The sequence below is a fragment of the Durio zibethinus genome, chromosome 19, assembly GCF_047325235.1.
Source record: "Durio zibethinus cultivar Kanyao isolate XHJ-2024 chromosome 19, ASM4732523v1, whole genome shotgun sequence".
NCBI classification, from domain to species: domain Eukaryota; kingdom Viridiplantae; phylum Streptophyta; class Magnoliopsida; order Malvales; family Malvaceae; genus Durio; species Durio zibethinus.
The window spans coordinates 24,638,906-24,657,684 of NC_143180.1; the positions used below are offsets into that span (position 1 = coordinate 24,638,906).

The window sequence follows — 18,779 nt, forward strand, 5'->3', positions numbered from 1 at the left end:
GAAAGTGTTGGGCTTCAATGATTCCTAGCTGGGTTTTACTATTTTTTTATACGTGGCCAACGTGTAAGTTCTTTAATTTGATCACCATGTGAAGGTGCCACGTCAGCAATTGTGGTCCCTCCGAGAATCTAGGTGAATGTTATCGAGTTGAGATTTTTTTTTGGGCTTTTGGATCTTTTCATTTCTGGTTTCGGAACAGTCAGCGTTTGGTTTGTTTGATTGTTGAAGCATTTGTCTTTAGATTGAGACAAGATGTTGTGCTTGTTGTTCTTGCCTGAGTCCAGTGCTGTAAAAGAAGAAATTGGGTTCAAGCTGTGCACAAGAAAACAAAGCAGAAGAAAGAAAGAAAGATTCAATTCGGAAACTTATTTGAGGTAAATATTCTGACCCTAAACCAATTTGGAAACTTATCTGCCATGTGGATTAGGTTGTAAATTTCTGTCCAATTTGTAACTTGATTTCAGCCTTTGAATTAGTATTTGTTAGATGAAGATCCATTCTGGTTTGACTGTTTATATGCATTTCAACTGAGTAAAGACAAATGCCCATTGTTTTAATTTTGATATCCTTTACCACTGGGTTTCTTTATATTAGTTTGTTTTCAATGAAAAAGCAAGTGGCAGATTGCTTTATATGTGCTATTTTGAATGGGGTTACATTGCCCATATTATTAGCTTCCCTAATCTTCATTGCTAATATGGACAAGTTAACAGTAACCCCAGAAGCATATGGGTGACTTTTGTTTTCCTTCTTTAACCATATTTGAATGATTGGTTAGATTTAATGCATTTTTCTGGTGTAAGATGCAAGATTTCATGTTTAGCACATGGAATTGGTATTAGGATAGATATAGTGCAGTGTTCATGTGCAAGACTCCTGTGTTCTTTGGTTGATTAGACAACATAAAGGTCAAGATTACAGAAAATGGGTTGTTGGGTTTCGTTGCCAGCAGAAAAAGTAGGATTTTTTGGGATGGTTGTTAATTATGTTTAAGCGAGTTCTTTGGCGGTGGGGAAAATGTGCAATTTGATGTATTCTTACAGTATGAGAGTATGGATATTGAAACTTGGCAGACAGAAGTAAATAACACAAGTCTCTATTAGCAGATGTTTTTAAAAGAAACTGGATTATTGTTGAAAATAGCATACAAAAGGGTAAGCAAATAAATACCATTATGCTATCAGTAGGTGTAGTTTCTAAACAGAAAACCCTCCATTCAGACCCAATACTTAAATACACACAGATGTATAGGTGGATGACCTATGTGAAGGGGCAACGCATAATTGTATTTGACACTTGTGTATGGGCATAGCCCATGCATCAATGTTTTGGTTTATCTATAGGAAAATGCTTCTTGATCCTACACTTTTGTCCCTACTATTTGTCCTTATGATGTGATAAAATTTTATTGGTTTAAATTTAAACATTGCATTTATGAATGATTTTACCTGCAATGAATTAGTAGATCTCATCCTTAAATTCTCCAATGAAATTTTGCGACATCCAGAGAGACAAATAGGAAGGATAAAAGTGTAGGGTCAAATAGCATTACTCTTATCAATATGTTTTCTTCATTTGAACACCCATATTTCAATCAAGTGAAATAGAGTCTTGAAATGTTTTGGACTTTGTTCAGTGATTCAATCTATTTCATAAGTTTTCATATCAATTGGTATTGAAATTGTCACAAATAAGACAAGTAGTGTTATTACTAGGAAAGATAATAAGCACTGAATCTCATGAAAATCAATGCAGTTTAATATAAAAAGGAAAGAATAGTTAATATTTGGTAATAAAGAGTGTGTTACCTTTATTGTTACCCATATAATTTGACTTAATTATGATAAGAATGAAGGGGCCAAAATGAAAATTAGCCAAGACTGCTTTAACTGTATCATTAATACTCATTAATAGTGGCCCTGCTTTGTTTCAATATGTAAAGCTGCTGTCATACTCCTTTTAGAGCTTCCTTTGATGGGGAGAATTTTTTTTCACCTACTTGTATCCATATTTGAAGAGTCGTCCCCTACTTTCTTTTTTTTTTTTTTTTTGGAAGGACGAATTTTGTTGATATTTTAAAATGCTTATTTCTCAGATTATTATTCTATACATTGCCAATGGAGTTTTTAGCCTCCGAAAATAGGGTTAGATGGTTGTCATATGTTCATTTGATAATTAATTCATTAATTTTCATAAACATACCCTTAATGGGACACATATCAACTCGCCAACCATCCGGAATGATTAGTCCCGTTGGTAACGAATGGAGTTCCCTTCCTTGTCAACTAGGGTTTGATCATTGGGGAGCACTTTGAGAGTAAAATCCTGAATGCAGCAGGCTAATGGAGTAGTGTGTCCATAAGATCGTCCAGAGGATTACCAAAAAAGTATATATATCTACTCACAGTGTAATTTAAAAACTCTATCATGTATAGAATAATTTTTCTTTTTTCTCTCTGTCCTTTTTTACATGGAATCGAAATATTTTCATATTTTCAAACTAGTCCCAACATTTTGCTAAAAATTGTACTTTGAACCACAATTTTGATTTATATAACATTTGTGCTTATCAGAGGCTTTGTGAAGGCAAACAGATTTTAGGGCTGCACTAGATGTTAAAGCACTGTGCACTTATATTTAAAATACCTCTGTGGCTGTTTTCCTTTTCATCTTTGTTCTATCTTTGCACATTCTGTTACTTCGTCAGTACTTCCTAATTCTACTTATCTTTTAAATGAAAAACATGTCTTTATACCCTCCTCAATTTCTTAGGCTTTCATGAATAATAATATCCTCTAAATCCTTTACTTGTCCCCGCATCTCCCCCAACTCCATGCCATTAATTTTTTGAGTTATGTTTGATTCTTCTTTCTAATTTCTAATTGCAAGGATTTGTAGATGCTGTTTTTCCTTGGTCAACTTTTGAACTTGCTAATGGAGCATTGAATTGGTGAATGTTCCTAGGTTCTTTTTCAGAAGCTGATTTCAGAATGGAAGATTTTCAAGAGAGTCTGTCACCTTCCTCCTCTTTGTCCTTGTCCTCTACTTCCTCCTCTTCACCTATCCCACATCCATCATCACCTTCCTCTTTATCTTTCCCCTCTTGTTCTTTCTCTTCATCTAACCCACATCCATTGTCAATTGATGCTGAACTCTGGTTGATGGCTGAGCAGAGAACCCAGGAGATACTATGTGTTATTCAACCTGCTTTGGTTTCTGAGGAAAGGCGGAAAAGTATTATTGGTTACTTTCAGAGGCTAATCAAAGGTTACTATGGCATTGAGGTAACTTTTCCACTCTGCCCCCTCAAAAAACAGAACTTAATTTTTCTAGATATTTTAGTCAGGGAAATACCAGCAATTGTTAGTTCTTGCTTTACGAGTGCCTCTTTAGGAACACAAAACAGTATAGTGGGAGGTGCTCCCTTCCACACTTCCCCCCCCCCCCCCCCCCAACCTCCAATTTTTGACTGGACCCATATGAAATAGGGCTTGAGTATATGATTAAGACTAACATGTAAACATTACATCCAGGAAAATTTAATTCCAAAATTTTCCACCTTGCAGCATGATAAACCAGCTCATGAATTGGTACCTCCAAAATAGATTACTCTTCATTATGACATTGGTACTTGCATACAAGGACTATCTTGTGGTTTGAATGCTTAATATATTTCTTTAAGTTCATAGATGACTAGAAGCCTTTGCTGTGACTAGAAGCCTTTATTATCTATGTATTGTTGCTTGGCATATGCTGTATCCCTTGTAATATTTAGCTTGACTAGAGTTACAAATGTCTGTAACCTTTTTATGAATGAATTTTGCGGGGCTCCTTTTATGCATTGAGCACACATGTAAACTTGTGAACACGCATATCTTAGTAATTTACTTGATCTTTTAGAAGTCAGAGGTGTCTGACAAATATTTCTTGTCTCAATCTGTTCTAGCCTGACAATTAACCAAAAAATGAAACCCGAAATGAGTGTTGAATTGTTGTAACCTAGTATTTTAATGATGTTTTAGAAACATAATAAATTAAGACTGATTTTTTTTTTTTTGAGTCTTTCGAATTATATTTGACTTGCTTCTTAATGGATTTTACTGTGGATGTTTTAAGTCTGCCAGTGACAATCAGTCATAGCTTGATTGATTCCTTTTTGATGAATAATGCCTTATTAAGAGAAAGTTAGCTTGCTTAGCGTTGGATTTAAGTACTGGACTTCAATTAGTGTGCAGGTAAGGATGGATTTGATATCAAACGATCTTCCAAGAACTCTTGTATATAGTTGAAATTATTTCAAAGACAGGCATCGAAGTTTTCAAAAAATATAGTGTTGCAAAAGAGTTTGATGTTAGATCTTGTTATCTAGCTCGTTATTTCCTTAAATTTTAACACAATTTGCCACAGTCCTGAAACCTTATAGGCACTCCTTTTGATATCACTTGCCTATGTGAAAGTAAAATTTAAATTACAAATATACACAGATGTACAAGCTTTTGTTTTATCAGCCCTGTCAAAGGCATAAGTCACACTAAAGTTTCCTTGAACTTCTATTGCTTGTGGTGAAAGAAAAAAAGTGCTGGCCCAAGTTAGGCAAGGTGCCTATTCCTGTAAAGATTTAATAAAGATATAGCAAAAACAAAAGAAAACTTATAACTAATATAACTTCTGGGCTTTAAAACAGTTGACTGCTTACCACTTGAGCTCAGCTCAAGTGGTAAGGGTGGGGTGGGCAGGTGGAGTATGGGTAGAGATCCTAGGTTGAAGTTCTAGTATTCCCTCTTGTAACCCTCTCCCACCCCCCCCCCCCCCCAAAAAAAAAAAAAAAAACAAAAAAACAACAACAGTTGACAACATTTTGTTGGCTAATGTACTACAGAGATCAAGCACTACTAAAAGTCATTATAAAACTCTACCTCTAAGTTCCACCACTTCCATCATCAACAAGATGCTATAAATGGACAATAATAACCTTTTCTCATACCTTAGACAAACCTTTTTCTTTTATTATTATTATTTTGTTAATTGAAAAATATAACACATAGAATATAAAATCTAGAGGAAACAAAAGCAATCTTAATAGAAGTGCATTTTTTGTGCCTCTTGTCATTTTAAGCCATGTGCCTTAGTAAAGGCACCTCACTGGCTGGGGTGCAAGGCACTTTTGCTAGATTGAGTTATGCCTTAGTGCAAGGCACTTTAGCTAGATTGAGTTAGGACTTAGTGCTTACATATGTGTTTTGACTACGCTGCACTTTATTACTAATCTTTACAGATTTTTCATTGCACTTGGGAAAAAAAAAACCTTCATTGGAGAGCATCAATTTGCAGTTCATTTCAGTATGGGTATAGGTTTAGATTTTCATTTCAATGCAGTTCTGGTAACTTCCTGTGTACTTTTTGCAGGTGTTCCCATTTGGCTCAGTGCCATTAAAAACCTTCCTTCCTGATGGGGATATTGATTTGACTGCTCTTATTAGTCATCAAAATTTGGAGGAAAATTTGGCAAGATATATCTGCAGTATCTTAGAAGATGACCAGCAGGACTCTGATTTCCTAGTGCAGGATGTCCAATATATTCGTGCACAGGTTTAGTTCTTTTCTAATTGATCTCTTTCTATCCTTTTTTAAGTGATACTTTATGCTTCATTAAAAGTTATAGTTATCTCACACTTTTACTTTGAATCTTTTATCAAATTTGGCACTTGCCATTTTGCTTGGCTGTCCCTTGGGGGCTTAGGTGTCACCATGTGCAGAGGCTGAAAAGTGTAGAACTTTGCACTCATCTGTATTATATGTTATACTTTTTGGGATTTTACCTATTAAATTGATTTTGGATGCTAGTAATGTATCCAAAGAGACCTTTCATTACTGAAATCATCATATCAACTTGGGAATTCCAAGGTTTATTTCCTTTCAACTCAAACTTCTTTCATGTACTCTTCAGCATCATGGCAAGGAACCATTGTCTGGTACAATGTGCATGTCCTGTGCCAACAAGCATGGAAGCTTCAGTCCATTTACTCTACTCTTGAATAAATGGTAGGACAGTAACCAGCTCATCCTTCCCAACACCCTATTTGGTGGTCCATAATCGGTGTTCATCCTTTTTGTCACTCTCAGGTTTTATGAGAAATGAGCCATGGCATATGTGAGATTGTTCTTTATAGATTAACAAGTTAACATACCAAACACATTTTGACAAGATAACTGCACATGCACACATCTAAAATTCGGTTCTTGAAAATAGCTTATAGGCGGGAGCTTGATATCCTTTCATGTGTATGAATTGGATTATCGCAGCTGTCACAGGTACTAAAGCCACTTAACCATGTTGCTAACTAAAGTAGTTTTTTTAGGAAGAAAATTTTGTGGAAAAAAAAAAAAGAAAGCTAGGGTTTTGTTATACAGCTTTGTTTGTTTCTGTAACTTTGCTTTCATGGGACTTAACATGGAAACTGAGTACACATCTTCATTGGACAATTATTGGTCATTGCCAGTCGCCACTGTTTTTTTTTTTTTTTTTTGGGCAGTCAGTCATTGCCATTGTTAAGTATCCACCCAAAACCCAGCAACAATTGGTAGAGATGTGCAATTCGAATATAAATCCATGGAAAACTCTGAAGTTAATTGATGTAGGATAAAACCAGTTAGCACTTTCCCTCATTTGTAACCCAATATTAACAATTGAAATAGACAGAGCTACCATGTGGACAATGAATACGGGAAACAAATAACAAACAATGAAACAAACTGGTAACAAACTAGTCTCTTAACCTTATTAAATAGACAACCTAAAACCACTGAGTAATAGGTGGAGATGTCAAACTGAATAACATCACAATAAACCCCAAATTAACTGATGTTAGATAACACCATGTAACAGCCATGTTCTGGCAAACACATGTCACCACCTTCAAGTGGCGGTATTATGTGGTCAGAAGTTGTTTCAGGTGCATCCATCTTTGTTTTTGTTCCTCTGCACTGAAATATTATTTACAGCACATTAGTGATCATACTTATTGCAACAAATAGAGCCCAAAATCATCTGGTACTCATTGCCGTTATTTTGGAATTTTGAATGGCAGGTTAAGATTGTGAAATGCACTGTGAATAATATCCCAGTGGACATCTCTTTCAATAAAATGGCGGGTCTGTCTGCACTATGCTTTCTGGAGAAGGTATCATCTAATCCTATCAAAAGTTGAGATGTTTAGCAACTGTTTTTTCAGAACATTAGTGACTTGGACACTTGCACATGTTAAATTAATTTAGCCTCCAGCTTTTAACCCACCCCAAACATCTAGACTGAGATCATCCAAATATGTATATTTGACTTGACAAGAAAGTAAAGAACTGAAAAATGTAATTCCATATGGTACATTGTTTTGATTTTTAGCACTAATACAATAACAACAACATACTAAGCCTTATATCCCATATTCTGGGGTCGGCTGTATGAAAAACCATATGAGAGAATCAAATTAGGTTGTAGATTGAATCCTCTTGCACCACTTATTTCTATCAACAACCACTTCTTCATCTAATTCCTTAACCATCATATTGTTTTTTATTACTTGCATCCATATCTGATTTTTAGCACTAATGCTAAGTAGAAAAATTTAGATTAGCTTCATTGGATACGTAGCTTTTTATTGTTCTTGTTTTCTATATGACCATTTTCCACCATCTAGAAGAAGCGGACTTAGCTTTTTCTTTTTCTTATATTTCATTCATTCCTATATCTTTGAACTCTGTTCTGGATCTGAGAGAAATTAATTTTTCTTTAACGATTATATTTGTTTGTTTTCAGTTTCTCTTATTTTCTTTCAGATTGCTTAGTTCAGCAATTAGGCATGCTTTGCATTTAGTTCCAAAAACCCAGTTCACCCTTTCCCCTCACTGTTGCTTGATATTACCTACCCTCACTGCAGCCTTGAGTAAACCCTCTCTCTCTTTCCTTGCATTATTTCCTATAGCAATATTGGGTGTGACAATTTTATGCACATGTGACTTATTTGGAACTATATGTTTTCAGGTTGACCAAATTGTTGGGAAAGATCATCTTTTCAAACGCAGTATCATCTTGATCAAGGCCTGGTGCTATTATGAGAGCCGAATTCTTGGTGCACATCATGGCTTGATTTCTACATATGCATTAGAAACAATGATCTTATATATCATTAATATCTTTCACTCATCATTAAGCGGTCCACTGGAGGTGAGTATTTTTCCATTTACCATTTCTCAATCATCTGCAGAAATATGGATAATGGGACCTTTTATATTCTGTTTGCAGGTGCTTTATAAGTTTTTGGACTACTACAGCACATTTGATTGGGCAAATTACTGCATCAGTATAACTGGTCCAGTTTCCATATCTTCCCTTCCAGCAGTTATGGGTGAGTAGTGCATTAGTCTCAGTTCATATAAATCTAACTGGTTCACTTATGTGCTTAGAATCCATCATTACTGTATTCTTTGCAGCTAAGACTCCAGAAAATGATGGTGATGAACTTCTGCTTAGTCAGGACTTTCTGAGGAATTGCAGAGAAATGTTTTCTGTTCCAATGCAATCTCTTGAGATTGGGGCCCATGCTTTTCCCATCAAGCATTTAAACATCATGGATCCTTTGAAAGAAAATAACAACCTAGGGCGAAGTGTAAGCAAAGGTATTTCGACTTGCTTTAAATGGTGAACTGGTTCTTTGATAGTTGTTCTGAATTTTGTTCTTAGAGTCTGCAATTTCTCAAAATTTTCTCAGAAGCGTTAGAAATTGAAATCTTTTCTTCCCATTTTATTGAAAATTTTAATCATTACTTGAGAGGGAGAGGGAGATCATACCACATACCAATAGATGATCTAATGCCAAGAAATTATAGCTAAATGTAGTGGTTAAAGGTTTCTTGATCTAATATTTTACTACAATATCTGAACTGAAAGCCTAAGTTTAATTCTTGGATTTTATTAAAAGAGTTTAATAGATGCTTTTATTGTCTCTTAGTTTAAATATTAATTTCATCAAAATAATATGAAAATGATCATCAGCCTGCATCTTCCTCTCCAGGTAATTTCCATCGAATAAGATGTGCTCTTTCCTATGGAGCCCAAAAGCTTGGGGAAATCCTCATGCTACCAGGTGAAAATATGGGTATGGGACTTGAAAAGTTCTTTGTTAATACTTTGGATCGGAATGGAAGAGGACAGAGGCCAGATGTACAAGTTCCAGTACATGCCTTTGGCACTGGCAGATCTGAAGTGTCTGATCTGAGTGGAGACTATGACGGATACTATAATTGTCTACTATATAGTCATTGGTTTCATAGCTATGCCTTGCCTGTTCCTACCCAGCCAATCACTGTATCATCATCTTCTCAGACACAAAAAAAGAGTGCATGGGATGCCCTACGCCGGTTTGTGAGGTGCAAAGGAAACATTTTTTTCCGGAGGGGCACTAATGTATTTATTCCAAAACTTCCATTCTCTCATCCTCGTGCTCTCCAGTTACCAGCTGCTACATATGGTATTGACAAGATGACAAAGTCAAGAGGAACAGGCACTTACATCCCTGACGTGGTATATTTAGTTTCAATGAGAGATCTACTTGTTTGACTATCAAATTAATGACCTGAACTGAAACTACGATGGTTGAACATTTTTTTGCTAAAATGACAAAGTTTTATTCATGCAGACCCATCAGTCTTACAGAGAGATGCAATCGTGGGTATGTACAAGAAATCCTGAGTCTTCTATTCCTGGCCTGTTGCATAACTCACCAAAAGAAAACAATCGGTTTGAAAATTCCCTGGAGATACACCACAGTGGAAATGGTTGCTGTCTTGATCTTTCACCAGAGCAATTCCCTCTTCTTCCGAGCATCGAAAGAACCATGACAACCGCTCAATCTAGTCAGCCCACGGTGAAGAGTCCACAGGATGAGAATGGCTCTCAATCATTACCAGATATTAAATTTGGTATTTATGAGTGTTCATCCCCAATAGGAATGCATTCACCACCACCTGAGCAGACAGACTCCAGATTATGCATGCCTACAATTGAAAAGCAGAAGGAAAAAGAACTTTGCGAGTTTAATGAAGAAAGGTAAAGCGTGGTATATTCTGTGAATATTTGGGAGAAAATTCTGATTTTCGTTTTCACTTGCTAACTAGGTACTGTAGGGCTCCTGTAGAACCTTTCCAACTGAAAGATGATAATGACTTCCCTCCTTTATTATCCATTTGAAAGAATTTTCAGAGAGTCTGCAACTGCAAGTCAACCGAAGGAACAATCAACATGTCCAAGCTCACCTGTTAACCATGAGATTGGCCTGCCTGCAGTACCATATGTCGAAGACACAGTTTTGCCTTCCTTTTCCCCTCTCCCTTCTGTAAACTAGAGGGATATAGCAAATGATGATAGACCTTTTTTATCTATGACAATCTTTCAGGGTTATTTTTATCAAGCAGCTAATAACCCTTTTTTTCATCTACAATCTAAATTAAGTTTGAATAGCTGTTTGGCCTGGTGCATGATACTGAGTAACATGAGCTTTGGTATGTCTGTAATATAGCGGACTTGGAGCTCAGCTATGGCTGGCACAGAACTCACAGTACCTTTGCAACATATACACATACGTAATAAATTACCATGCATGTGCAAAGACACACGTGAGCCTTTGGGATCACATACATGATCACGCATACAAGCATGCATGCACATATGATGGCTATGTGTTCCCATACTTGCAGAGCCCTCCAATTCTTGCATGTGCACATTCATTTAGCGCAGGTTTAGCGGCTTTTCAGGGAACCAAATTTAGTGATTTGTGGAAGGCATTGAAATCAGGTGTAGAAATCATCCTTCAAACCTATCTTCATACAGGACAACCTTCGAAGATAAAAACTGGAAGTAACCGACAGTATCTTCCAACTTGATCGTTGTACTTTTGAATGACCAACCGGTAAGAGTCGCATTTTACAATTGACATAATTCTGGTTTTTCTTTTGTCCTAATCATCGTTTATTGCCAAAAGTTCATGTTCAATTCAAACCAATTCTCATGGGCCGAGTAATAATATACTTAAATCGGCAGTAATTCAGCAAAGTTTCTGTTTTCAATGTCGAAGAAGGGTATGAACTATAAAGCATCCCACAAGCATATCCACATTCAAAGCAACTGTTTTTTAATGCATCCCATGTCACACAAGAATTTATTTGTTTTCCAGAAGTACTTTAAGGCATCACTAGAAAGAGTTCTTAGGTACAGACCACTTCTCATTGACACCATTGAGAACACTTCAAGAAGCAGTAACTCAATTGTATCTGTCTCCTTAGTAACAAAGGGAAACCCCCAGATTCTCCCAATATGAATAACCTAAATTTCCGAGTGAGCCACTGTCTTGGGAGTGAAAATGTACATGTGACAGTCATGAGAATCAACTTTAGCACCAAATGATGCCACAACATCTTCCTTAAGATCATTGTGCTGTAAGCAATAAAGATATGTAAGCAGGAAGTTGGGAAGTGAAGAAAGATAAATTTAGCATCATTGTGGGGGTCGTAAATTGCAAACTGGAAACCGAGGTAAAAGGATATGGTTTCAAATCCGTAGTAAAAAAACTACTTCCATTTTTTACTCAAACCTCAATTTTGAATTCATTTGCCAATTTTTGTCGATACAATAATTTGCAACCCAACCAGAATGCCAAACTCAGTTTAATAAAGGAATTAATTAACAAAAAAAAAAAAATTAACAGCTGTGACAATGAATTAAGGTGTCCCTATTTGACCTAGGGAGAGGTTCGGGCAGTCGGAGAAACAGTTGCTTTATAATCTATGCTGTTAGGACCAATAGTCCACATCTAAGACCTTCAGAAAAGGTTTAATCCAGGCTTTCAATACCATCAATCTAAACACCAACTAAAAAGACAATGTAAGTCAAGTCAGTTTCCTCACCTGCCACAAATCTCTTACTGAGACACTGGTGCTAGATTCAAGACCAAGTGCCTCCCACATAGCTGTTATTGTTGCAGCTTTTGAACATCTATTCCAAAAAGCGACAACCAAGCGATTGCCAGACAAAGGTCCCGCCCAAACCTGCAAAACAGAATCAAATATAAAGTTAAAACAGATATTTTATACTCTATAGCATAATGTTAGCCTCGTTTGAAAGTCCAAACAAAAGTGATACAGTATATGAGTAACAGCTACGGCCATAACCCATATGAGATATTGTTGTCTGCCAGGATAGTTCTCATAATCAAACCTTCACAGCTAAGATAACTTTTAGCAGCTCAATACCCTTGCAATTGAGTCTGTTATTTTATTTTTACATTTTGGTAGCCAGCAAAAAAATACAGGCACACATAACAACTTCATGAGACCCAGTTGCAAACTTTTAGTTAAGTTCATGATTAACTAAAGCCACATATGAGGGCACCGTCGGAGGCCATATTTTTGTTACCTTGTCATAGAAAAGATAGTTATCATACTAAAGCAAGCTGTGAGATCACCTGAAGGCAGTCATCTTCTCCAGCAACATAAACTTTCCTTCCCTGAACCCCAAGTGAGTCTGCAAAAAGAAAAAATAACCTACCTGCTCAGATACCCTAATATATGAATTGATATCCATGTACTAATAAGAATAACAGACAGCACATTGTCTTTTTATACAAGAAACACAAGAAAAGCCGGGTGGGATGGGGACAGGAGAAGAGTAGCAAAAAATAAAGATTTCACCTTGGTTTACAGCAATAACCTCCTTATTGCTAAGAATCTCAAAGGTTTCAGCAGTCATGTTTCTTACATCACAACCAACCAAAAGAGGGGCCTGCACCATCAGGGACAAAATTATCAGCCAACTAAATGATTCAGAAGGCAACATGTAGCAGATATGGTCTATGCTATTAATCATGCAACACTAAATTGAAGCAAAGTTCTCCAAGGTAAAGTTTTAAAAAGTATACTTATACGACACAACAAATAAACACAGTTGTACCCATTGTATCTTGTCAGATAAGCACAAAACCAAACATCCAGGCCCGGTAGTTAAAACATTGATGTCTGAACATGGAAGAGCAAGCTCATGGAAAAAGTAGTTCGCAGGAACCAGCCAAGTAAGATTGTTTTCTCAATTCTCAGCATCAATTGTGTTAGTAACAAAGAATTAAAAAATCAGACAACTTTGGATGGGCTACATGTGATTGTCAGCCACTCAACTTAATCTAGAGCATACCTTCATTGAAGTAATATTAATAATTTAAAATTAATGTAAAACTTAGTAGAATAAAAATAAAAAACTTTCCTATAATATTCAAAGCTAAATAAGCAATAAAGAAAAAGGAAAAGACCTTCATCAAAGCCCAAATGCTAAAATGAGCACGGTATTCCTGATAAGTCATGCCTCCATTGCCAACTTCCAGCATATCAGGATCTGCCCAAAAAGGATTACATGGGGAGTTCCATAGCAGCAGCTACGTGCAAGATTTTTAACAACTTTATGCAAATAAATAAAAAGACATTTTTACCATTCCATCCGCCAGGTCCGGCATGGGAAGCCCACTTGTCATTTAGATCAGCTATTGTAGTCATGCTACCAATAAGGGGAAAAGAAAATATGTCAATTAATAGAAGAGATCAAGTATGACCAGAAAATTTTCCTTTTCTCCTGTAACTAGTGGGTAAAACATATGTATTATTTATTAGACTTCTTACAAGGTATAACCAAACCAGTTCGGCATCTTATGCTTTCCCAAGTGCTGATGATGCTTGGGGGGGGGGGGGGGGGGGTGAGTTTTAAGTTTACCAAGCTCTTCAATTCCAGTTCGCCACCCAACCCAAAAAAGTTAGATTTCATATCCAACACATGATACCAGAACATATAAGGAAGTTACTCATATCAAACATCAAATTCATGATGCCAGAAAGTATCAGAAAGCAGCATAACTCAGACTTGATCTATTTCCAAGTTAAATGCTCTTGTTGCTTCCATGTATCTCATTATCCTCTGTAAATGATTCTAGTGGTCATAATTTTGGCAGACCAAGAAATAATTATCCTTTAGATTCATTAGTTCTACAGTCTTGACTCTAATAGTGAAGGTGATGCTAGTTGGCAATTCAAAAGACAGGTGAACATTAACTACTAGATGTGTTGCCTGCTCATCCCTTAGCAAATAAGAGTTAATCTTTTTTTCAAATATTATATTGCAAGTTAAAGGTCAGCAGAAATATCATCACAAACCCAATCCTCTCCCTAATTTCCCTAGAAAAAGATTAGTGAGCATCTTATAAAAAAATCGAGTTGTCATTTCCCTGCAAGGAGTGGAATAACAAATGAATCATGCTCAAACAAACTTTGAAAGCAACTAACAGAACCATCTATGGATTTAGCTAAACAGTTTAGTTTAATTCTGGCACATTGGACAATGATGCAAGCAGCATTAATTCATTACACCACACAATCGCTGTTTACTTGAGTCAAGAATTCTAACCTAGCCCATGTATCATTAATGTCATCTGTTGTACGCCAGCTATTTCCAACTCCATGAGCCCATAAGGCAGGGTCTTCAACACCCCTGTCAATGAAGCCATGGTTGATCCCAGGATTGTGGCAAATTGTGCAGAAAAATAATGCAACTAGAACATGAAATTTAATTACCATTCACAAATAGAATAGAAAATTGTTCGCCCAGTTGCATTTAGAGCATCATGCATCAGAGGATATCTGAAATTATGGTAACAAGTCCAGTGAGTTGAAGAAATGAAATATTGATTCTTTGAGTAATTGAAATGAAGAGATTTAACCTTTTTTTTGGTTCTATACCCAGGTTGAAACAGTTATCATACTTCAAATAGTCTACACCCTGGTAACAAATAAACAAAGCATTAAATAGAAATTTTAGATCATTCTAAATGAGAGGCACAGCAGAGAATATATCATTGTTTTCAGAGTCCATATTATTAGTACTTTGAATTATAGAAGCCTATTGATGGCCAAAAATAATAATAATAATAATTATAGGAGCCCATCACTACCAAACTTTTAATGTTTTAAGAAATCAAATAGTTAACATTTGAATCATGTTTAATGATTTCCTACATAAGCAATGACTTTACTATTTATCTTGGGGTGACTTTGTTCTCAAGAATGATGTATTTCTAACTTCATATGCAAGCAAAGAAAGGTTTACCCAAAAATGGTTTTGATGGGCATCCAACTATTCTTCACTATACTTTTAAATATTGGATTAGATTCCTAACCAAGTTAGGTATGATATAACAAAAACTAACCCAAGAAGCAAACAGCTGTGCATCATCAGTTTCATGGAAAAGCGATCCAGGTCGAACTTGACACGTAAATGCCCTACAACATGCAGTTGGGTTAGTGAGGAAAAGCCAGAATTTAACAGATGTTATGCAAAAATAAATAACTGTTCCATTGTGAATCTAACTTCAGTGATTATGTGCAGGTATTGGAAGTCCATCCTACCCAGCATCAGAATAAATACCAAGCTTGAGGCCTTTCCCATGTACATAATCAGCAAGAGCTTTGATTCCTGATGGAAAAGTGTTTGGATCAGGGACCAATTGACCCTGCATGATGAAACAAAGCCATAAAAATGGTTTTATTTAGGCGATCCATCAGAACTTCAACCAGATGAATCATTTCTTTACATCTAAAATGCTTGTATGTCATCTGTATCTTGTGTCAAGACTAAATTTTTACATTCAAACCATAGAACATAACCAAGTAATAAACCTCTAGCTAGAACAAATGTTTTACACAGACAAGTTTTATGTGGGTTAGTAAACTAAGAAATGCATATCGTTTTTCCATAAATTAAACTAGAAATCACAGTTTTGATAGGTCAAGGTTTAAAGAATGCTAATAGCAAGAGTCATGATTTCTTTAAAAGCTAGAAGATTTAACTGACCTCTGAATTTCGACTGGCAGCAGACCAGCAATCGTCTGCATCCAATGAAATTAAGGCTCAAATATGACAAAATGAAGATAAAGTAAATGCTTACAAATGACAGAAGAATACCTATATTAACATAAAAATAGCCTAAATCTGCCAAGCCTGTTGAGACAAGTGCATCAGCTGTCAATAATAAAACCAAAGTTAGTATTTCTAGTTAACGTTAATCAGAAAGAAGAAGAAAAATAAATGGAAACTCAAATCGTAATGGAACGATGTTTCACTTCACAATCCAATCAATAATCAACAAATTAAATGTAACTCAGACTTAATGACCAGAATGATGTGCACAGCTCCTTCATGTTAGTTTTCAAGAATGAGTAGTTGATTACCAAACATATTTCTAGCAAAACATTTTCATAAATTAAAATAACATGGCAACCCATTTATGTATATATTTTCTTGGCTAAATTTACAAAATTTAATATTTGCAAGGAATTAAAAAATTATTTCGAATACTGTTTATCCAGAAAAACTACGTAGAAAAAAACCTATTATTTCAAATTTTAGGTAACCATGGAAAAGAACAAAAATGTCAAACTATTTGACATTGAATTTGAAGGATAAATTGCCAAATTATTTGTTCGTTTGAAGTTAACATATCCCCATTCAATTCTTTTGACATGAATACAGTATACCAACTGCATATATATATACATATGCATACATACATACATACATATATATATATATATCAAGTATTCCTCATTTCTTAAAATTCTTAAAGAATCCCCCAAGAAGTCATGTTTTTCTCTGCTTTTCATATGAATATGTGGGTAATGTTTTTTGGTTAATGAATTTGTCTACTCCTAACCAAAAAAGCAAAATGGCTCATGATCAGTCATGAGATTAATTGGAAAAGAATGTGGTATTTATGTGTACTTATGAATTGTGTTGGCAGAAAGAATAGATGAATACCAAATATAGGGTAATGGCAAATGAACCATGAGATCAATTAAAAATGGTAAAGAAGCAATACCTGTTTCCCTGATAAGATCTTCAGTGATATTACAAGCAAAGAAATTCCAGCTATTCCATCTGAGAATCATATATAAACACACATTGGGAAAAATCATATTGATGTTATTAATTTTTGACATACAAACAATTTTAATATTTCTTGTCAAAAAATGAAAAGAAAAAATTCTGACACATTCCTCCATTAGCAAGATCACTTGATAAAGTAACATCAAAACCTTTGACTCAAGCAAAACTCATCATCCTAATACCCAAACCACTACCTTCCCCATATTTCCCACTTCAAATAATTCAAAAATCTCCATAATTCCAATTTTCTAGTCAAAACAGGGAACAAAAATATTTATATCTAGTTGATGAACTGTCAATAATGCCTTAAGTTCTAAAATACGCGAAGGAAGCCATTAAATATCCTTCCAGTTACAAATTTTTTAGTGTAAAAGTTTAGTCTCCATTCACACAACTCAATCAGGACAATGATTTTTCTTTTCCTTTTTTGGTGTTTCTCCCCCTAAAAATATTAACTTTAAGAAAATTGAAAGCAAAAGTTTCAATCTTTTCTAGATTTTCTTCATCTTCATCTCTCACTGAACAATTTATTTTTATCTTTTGACCATTAAAATTCGTTTTGTTTCGTTCATATTTTACTCACTCACGTATTGTACAAATTCAGTCCCTAAAATCCGGGAAAAAAGAAGAAAATAAGTAAAAATCAAATATATCAATAAAGCTTTAAACTTGATCAAAAAGCAAACACCCAGTGCATGATGAAACAAATCAAAATTCAAACTTTTTCTTAATAGTAAACAGACAGAAAGATGAAGAAATAAAGAGAGAAAAAATTACCCCATTTGAGGAGATAGAGCCAAGCCATTTTTGAGTTGAAAATTTCCATATTTTGAAGTATCATAAATGGAGTTAAAAGATTCGGTGAAACCAAAGCCAAAACCTGAACTTGGTTGTTCATATTTCTCCAACACAGCCACTTCTCTTCCTTCAATTCCGACATCAGTTAACCACACTGTAAGAACCATCAAAACATAAACACTGCATATACTCTTCTTCTTCATCTTCTCCATGCCTTTTTTTCTCTCTTGAACTCTATTAGAAGTTAAAACTCGATCAGCTTTATGTAAGTAAAACAAGAGAAAGGCAACAAGACAAGCAAAGTTATGATTTTTTTTTTTCCTATTTTCAGTTAATACATTTAGTTAAACATGACAAGTTAGCGGTGACAAATACTTTATTCTCTGATTGATTGTCTGATTAAAATGGAGAAATGGGACCCACCAATTTGTGATTCTGATATTGATCCTACACACTGGTTTTGCATGCTGGAAGGAATTAACACTTGTTACAATGAAAATTTCCATGCATTGCATCTTGATTCCTAAATTCCATTTTTCAAATTTTTTTTTTTACAAAACAAACGGTTAAAGATTTAAAGATATCATTTTTATTCATACCTAATATAGAATTTGATTTTTTACTCACAATAAGATGGATATGATATTATGGGAATGAGTATGATTTAAATTTTTTACTAAATACAAAGATGAAGACAAAAATAAAGATGAGAATAGGTAACATAGCACTTACCTTATATTTATATTCATACTCTACACATAAATTTATATATATTTAATAAATAATTTTTTTATTAAATAATATAAACTATTATTTTAAATTACTTAAAATTGAAATATTTTTATTTAAAATATATCTTAATATATTTATAAGAAATTACATAAATATACAAGATAAAAATTAAAAAAATATATTTTGGTTTTTGTTTTAAAAATTATGGGTACAGAAATTATCT

The 18,779-nt window shown here is 34.8% G+C and overlaps 2 protein-coding genes across 10 annotated transcripts; one reads left to right on the forward strand and one right to left on the reverse strand.

Annotated features, from left to right (window-relative positions):
- The first annotated feature begins 1 nt into the window (after position 1).
- Positions 2-10,486, forward strand: LOC111310036 (PAP/OAS1 substrate-binding domain superfamily). 9 transcript variants are annotated; one of them, XM_022909125.2, is made up of 10 exons: positions 2-374; positions 2,965-3,284; positions 5,407-5,589; positions 7,089-7,181; positions 8,039-8,221; positions 8,300-8,402; positions 8,488-8,673; positions 9,069-9,577; positions 9,693-10,102; positions 10,171-10,486. In XM_022909125.2, the coding sequence occupies exons 2-10, from the start codon at positions 2,991-2,993 to the stop codon at positions 10,241-10,243; spliced, it is 2,034 nt and encodes a 677-aa protein (XP_022764860.1). In that variant the 5' UTR covers positions 2-374; positions 2,965-2,990; the 3' UTR covers positions 10,244-10,486. The 9 variants fall into 9 exon arrangements, with proteins under 9 accessions (XP_022764860.1, XP_089605071.1, XP_089605067.1 ...); XM_089748945.1 differs by having other exon boundaries at positions 10,247-10,486; XM_089748947.1 differs by having other exon boundaries at positions 215-374; positions 2,890-3,284.
- Positions 10,487-11,133: 647 nt separating this feature from the next.
- Positions 11,134-18,060, reverse strand: LOC111310037 (alpha-galactosidase 3-like). The gene is made up of 15 exons (XM_022909126.2): positions 17,804-18,060; positions 16,959-17,017; positions 16,046-16,102; positions 15,935-15,969; positions 15,490-15,593; positions 15,291-15,363; positions 14,805-14,863; positions 14,659-14,724; positions 14,492-14,575; positions 13,527-13,591; positions 13,350-13,432; positions 12,739-12,829; positions 12,513-12,571; positions 11,956-12,096; positions 11,134-11,485 (listed from the first exon to the last, which is right to left on the reverse strand). The coding sequence occupies exons 1-15, from the start codon at positions 18,034-18,036 to the stop codon at positions 11,375-11,377; spliced, it is 1,320 nt and encodes a 439-aa protein (XP_022764861.1). The 5' UTR covers positions 18,037-18,060; the 3' UTR covers positions 11,134-11,374.
- Between the last annotated feature and the right edge of the window lie 719 nt (positions 18,061-18,779).